The sequence below is a fragment of the Saprolegnia parasitica genome (assembly GCF_000151545.1).
Source record: "Saprolegnia parasitica CBS 223.65 unplaced genomic scaffold supercont2.76, whole genome shotgun sequence".
In the NCBI taxonomy this organism is placed as follows: Eukaryota; Oomycota; class Saprolegniomycetes; order Saprolegniales; family Saprolegniaceae; genus Saprolegnia; species Saprolegnia parasitica.
Window position 1 is genome coordinate 121,953 of NW_012156470.1, and position 5,261 is coordinate 127,213.

At 54.7% G+C, this 5,261-nt stretch overlaps 3 protein-coding genes across 3 annotated transcripts in view; 1 reads left to right on the forward strand and 2 right to left on the reverse strand.

Annotated features, from left to right (window-relative positions):
* Positions 1–131: 131 nt before the first annotated feature.
* SPRG_11007 (hypothetical protein) lies at positions 132–1,412 on the forward strand (the record flags this gene model as incomplete). Its single annotated transcript, XM_012351216.1, has 1 exon — positions 132–1,412. The coding sequence occupies one exon, from the start codon at positions 132–134 to the stop codon at positions 1,410–1,412; it is 1,281 nt and encodes a 426-aa protein (XP_012206606.1).
* A 2,557-nt stretch (positions 1,413–3,969) lies between these two features.
* On the reverse strand, positions 3,970–4,440 carry SPRG_11008 (hypothetical protein; the record flags this gene model as incomplete). The annotated part of the gene is made up of 1 exon (XM_012351217.1): positions 3,970–4,440. One exon carries the CDS (start codon positions 4,438–4,440, stop codon positions 3,970–3,972), a length of 471 nt encoding a protein of 156 aa, XP_012206607.1.
* Positions 4,441–4,959: 519 nt separating this feature from the next.
* The window catches only part of SPRG_22267 (hypothetical protein), a gene marked incomplete at both ends in the record, with an annotated part of 3,218 nt that continues 2,916 nt past the window's right edge, over positions 4,960–5,261 (reverse strand). Inside the window, one exon of the mRNA XM_012351242.1 lies at positions 4,960–5,224. Within this exon, the coding sequence (XP_012206632.1) occupies positions 4,960–5,224 (265 nt within the window). The remainder of the gene's footprint in view (positions 5,225–5,261) is intronic.

A 5,261-nucleotide genomic window follows, 5' to 3' on the forward strand; every position in this document is an offset into this window, starting at 1 on the left:
TGCTGGCGATTGAAGATGGAATCTTCGAAGTCAAGGCTGTGGCAGGGGACGCCTGCCTCGGTGGTGAGGATTTTGATGACGTTTTGTTCGACCACTTTGCGGCCGAGTTTGCGCGCCAATACCGGAAAGACATGACAACGTGCGATCGCGCAGTGCGTCGCCTTCGCACGGCGTGCGAAAAGGCCAAACGCGACCTCTCCATTTCCAACACGGCGACGCTCGAGCTTGAGGTGCTCTTTGGCAACGTCGACTTCCGTTCGAGCATCACCCGCGCGCGATTCGAAGACTTGTGCTCTGGGCTCTTTCGCAAAGTGACGCAGCCCATCGAGAAGGTCCTTCGCGACGCCAAGATCGACAAAAGTCAAGTGCGCGATGTGGTGCTCGCTGGTGGCTCGATGCGCATGCCCAAAATGCAACAATTGCTCTCATCATTTTTCGGCGAACGCTACGCAGACAAGAAGCTCTGCCACTCGATCCTCAACAACAACGAAGCTGCCGCTCATGGCGCTACGGTCATGGCAGCGTTGAACGACGATACGTCGCCTGATGTCTGGCACCTTCTCGTCCTCCACGTCGTGCCCTACTCTGTCGGGATTGAAACCGGCGGTGGTGTCATGACAACAGTGATCTCGCGCAACACGACCATACCATCCAAAAAGTCCGAGGAGTTTAAAATTTCCCAGCCACAGAGTCCGCCGTACCACCCGACGTCATTCAGCTATCGTGACGAATGCACCTGCGACGACTCGGACGACTCGAACGACGAATGCACTTGCAATGACTCGGACGACTTGGATGACAACTGCTGCTGCACTCACTATTGCGAAGAGCACTGTAAGGAGTATTGCGGCAGTGAATGCGACCACGGCGGCCACAACGACATTGACTTCCCTTCCTACCCGCGCTACGGGCCGAAAGAGCCATTCATTGACGCCAGAGACAACGCGATCAAGATCTTTACGGGTGAGCGATCCATGGTACGCGACAACACGCCTCTCCACACGATTGCAATCCACGGCTTTTACGATCCGACAGCGAGAAGCGACGTCACGTTCGACATCGATGGGAACGGTCTTTTGACCGCCATCGTCACGTACACACCACATATCGGAACAAACGAAACGATCGTCGTCAAGCTGGACAAGGGATACCTCTCGCAGCACGACGTCAAGCGGTTGACGACAAACTTTGAGGCTGCTGCAGACGACCGTACTCGCCGCCGAGTAGCCCACGAGCAGCTTCAGATGTACTTGATCGGAGGCAATTACCCGTACTGGCGGGCTGCGGACGCTGTTGAGGTGCTCGAGTGGCTCGATACCATTTCTCTCGGCCGTCACATCAAGGCCAGTGTACGCGAGATCGAAGCCAAGTATCGGATCTTCTTGGGTCCTGCAATCGAAGACGTCGACTAAATTCCTCCGATCCGGCGTGTTGCACTTCAAGGTCCAAGTGCGCTGAAAGTCGACCGAGTGTGTGAAACGTTAAAAAACATTTAATTAGTCTATCATCAACTGTTTTGGCAAATGTGTTGACGCATCGCTACAGCTCAAACGTATCCTTGCGTTTGTGTTAGCTTCGTGTGAGCATTGCCATCTGTGGAGTCAAAGTCAAGTACTAGTCGTTATCGTCCGGTAAAACTTGCAGATTCTACGGAATTCCAATACTTTCGGCAGGGTTCCTGTGCGACAGCTCTCGTCAAAATCGCATCTACATGGTGCAAATGGCTATTGAGCTTCACATTGACTCTAATGCTTCGCTACAACGAGATGCCAGTCGAATGCAGCGTCAACTCGCAGCTCGGCCATACGTCGCGCTGGCACCACTCGATGGTGACGCCCCGTTTTTGCGAACGTCTGAAGCTCCTCGTGGGCTACTCGGCGACGGGTTCGGTCGTCTGCAGCAGCCTCAAAGTTTGTCGTCAACCGCTTGACGTCGTGCTGCGAGAGGTATCCCTTGTCCAGCTTGACGACGATCGTTTCGTTTGTTCCGATATGTGGTGTGTACGTGACGATGGCGGCCAAAAGACCGTTCCCATCGATGTCGAACGTGACGTCGCTTCTCGCTGTCGGGTTGTAAGGATGAGTTTTTTGGGAGACGGGGTACAGCTAATCAGAAGCCAGGAAAAGTCGAAAAAAAACAATCGTCGCGTCTCGCGTCCAACTTTGCGAGTCGACCTCCGTGAGGTAGACTCCGGTCCGTCTCGCCAACACCTCGATTTATGGCCGATTATTGGGTAAAATAGAGGATGGCAATAGCCAATGAAAATCGATTGACTGCTGTTGGTTCCGCGCTATTGATTGCGCCGTCATTGGAGCAATGAACAACGACGCGTGCATCGCGGCCGCTGTGCCGCCGTCGCCGTCACGGTCGCCCTCTCGGACCTCGACGGGCGCAGTTTCCGCGCGCCATCTACCAAGCGCTACACTGTTCCGAGCGTCACATGGTCTACCGTCAAGAACGACTCGTCCTTCGACGCGTGGTTCGTCCGCCATCGCTGGTGCACGCGCTTCGTCTTCGAATGCATTTGCATGAACATTGAGTCCGCCTGGGAGTTTGTACATCAACCTCTCCACCACAGCAAAACGATAGGTATCGACAACCGCATCGCTATCATGCTTCACTACCTCACGCACACGCACTCCGACGGCTACGAGTCGACGGCCGTGCTCTTTGGTATCTCCAAGACACGGGCCTACGACCAAATCTATGCTGTCATCGCGCTACTCGTCTCTCACACCATCGCATTGTCGTCCACGCATGACGGGTGGGAAGAAGTTCGTCAAGGATTCGAGGTACGGGTTTCCCAACGCATACGGCGAAATCGACGGTCGCTCGCCATTTGCTCGCCAAGCACGCCGAGCTGCGAGGCGGACTTGTTGCGCTTGTACAGTTCCGAAAACCTATGGTTCGGGCTGAAGCGCAGTTCGAGCAAGCGCTTGACGTGCTCCAACGTGACTCAAGTGGACTCTTTTGGCCCGCGGGCTCGACGTTCGTGGCGTCGTCGCCGCGGCATTGCAGCAATGGCAGCGATGGCAATGCGTGGTCCACCCAAAGCATGCCTGTTCGTTGGCCGAAATTGCAAACAAAAGCGACCAATCACACCCCGGGCTGATTTAGCTGGTCGCTCGAAAAATAATGAAAAATCGTTCCGAGTAAAATTTACTCGGAACGATTTTTCATTTTTCGGGCACTTGACGTTCATCTCGATCACGAGGTTCGTTTGAGCGCGAAGGTATACGGAGAATTGGTACGCAAACTTAAGCCACGCGCCGTCGTCGATGGCCTCGGAGCTCGACTTGGCGACAATGTCCATCTGATGAGGCGCGCACCATACGCGCAACACGTCGTGTTCAGCAGCACGCACTAGCTGCGTGACGAAACCACGGTGTCGGCCAGTCATTGTGTTCTCGCCATCGCTCGAGACGCCGATGAGCTTGGAACGCCAGTTCGAATAGACCGCGTCCATCAAGGTGACAACCAGGTTGAAAATGTTGTCGGCCGTGTGTCGATTGAACATGGGCAACGAGATGCAGGTTCAAAAGCCGACAGCCAGAGCCGAGTCGCACGCGAACATCGAGGAACGACTGCCCACGATGTGTGCTGCTGTCACAAGCGAGTGAGAAAGCCCAGCAATTGTCGTTGTTACTCAAAAGGAGGCCGATGAATTGGAGCCCGATGGCGACCTGGACGCGTACGTATTGTCCGACAATCGTGGTATTTGCGCCGGCCAATTTTGCAACTCCAGTGCGGTACTTGGTGGAGATAAAAGCCTCGGCTGCCTGCCGGAACGATAGACCAGAGCTGACGAGATCGATGATCAAGTCGAAGCGCATGATGTTCTTGATCGTCACCTTGTACAGCGCACCACCGTCCTCGTCCTCGGTTATCTGGAACAGCGACATGACCTTGGTCTTCTGCTTGGCGAGTTGAGAGGATCTTTTGGATGCGGCGGCCGCAGCGTCGTCGCCGTCATTCGACAAGGTCGGATGGAAAGAAGAGCTCGCCAATGACGTTCTCGACGATGCTCGCCTTGATCGTGTACACGATTGTGTCGGTCGTGGAATCGAAGAATTTTTGCAGCGTGTCCTCGTTGCTGACCTTGCCCTTGAAGTAGACCATCTTGTCCTCGATCGACAAGCTCTGGTACACTTCCCAAGACGCCTGGTGCTGCTTGTGATGACTGACGTAGTTCTGGGATCTGAACGGCTTCTTGAAATGATGAACACTGTTGCGCTCCTTGCGTTTGCGGGTCGATGCGGCAGTGATCTCGACCTTGTCACGTCCTTCGTAAACGCAGAACATGCACTGCACGCTCTGATCGCCATCGGCCGTGGACGAGACGAGCTTCAATCCATACTTCAGGGCGTGCTCCTGCTTGAAGGCGGGTAGTTCTGCCATCGTGCCCTTCTTCTTGGTCTTTTTACAGTTAGGCGGCGCCATGGCGTGAACGAGTGTGCGAGTGGAGGCGGAGGAGTAAAACCGTTTGAAAAAACGAGCTTAATTTAGGCTCACCGGAAATCTTAATGTAGTCCTTTTCCATATCAAATCATCAAAATGACGAAATTTATCAGGAGTAAATCGACCCCGTCTCCGTCTCGTCTCCCGATTTTACTCGGAACTCATCCTAAGAGCCGGGGAGTGCAATTGTGCGAAGATGCGTGTTGTCGCGTGTCATGGTTCGCTCACCCGTAAGATCTCGATCGCGTTGTGTGTGGCGTCAATGAACGGCCTTTTCGGCTCGTTGACCGGTTTGGAATCATTGTTGTCACCGCGGGCATGGTCGCCGCCACACTACTCCTTGCAGTGCTTTTCGCAATAGCAACTGCAGCAGCAGTCACCGTTCCAGTCGTTGTAGGTGCATTCGTCGGACGACTCGGACTTCTTGGTTGGTATGGTGGTGTTGCGTATGTCGACCTCGAAGACGTCTTTGTGCCTTGTCCTAGGATTTCGCACGCGATGCTACGCACCTTGCACATCGAAGCCGTCAGCCTGTGCGATGCGAGTGTGGCTTGACTTTGCCACGCGGTCGGCGCAGCTCGAGTCGGTCGCATGGAACAGCTGCGAGTACTTCGGTGAACACAAGAAGTGCGCTCCACAGGTCCTTCGCGCCTGCATTCTCGCGGGTGTCCCCAGCGTCCGGTTTAAAGACTGCGAGATCAACACCCGCAGCGTCTCCGCGTTGGCCAAGAGCTTGCACAAGACCCATGCCCGTGGTGGCTTCCAGCTCGACCTCTCCAACAATCCGTTTCGCCTCAGTGGCG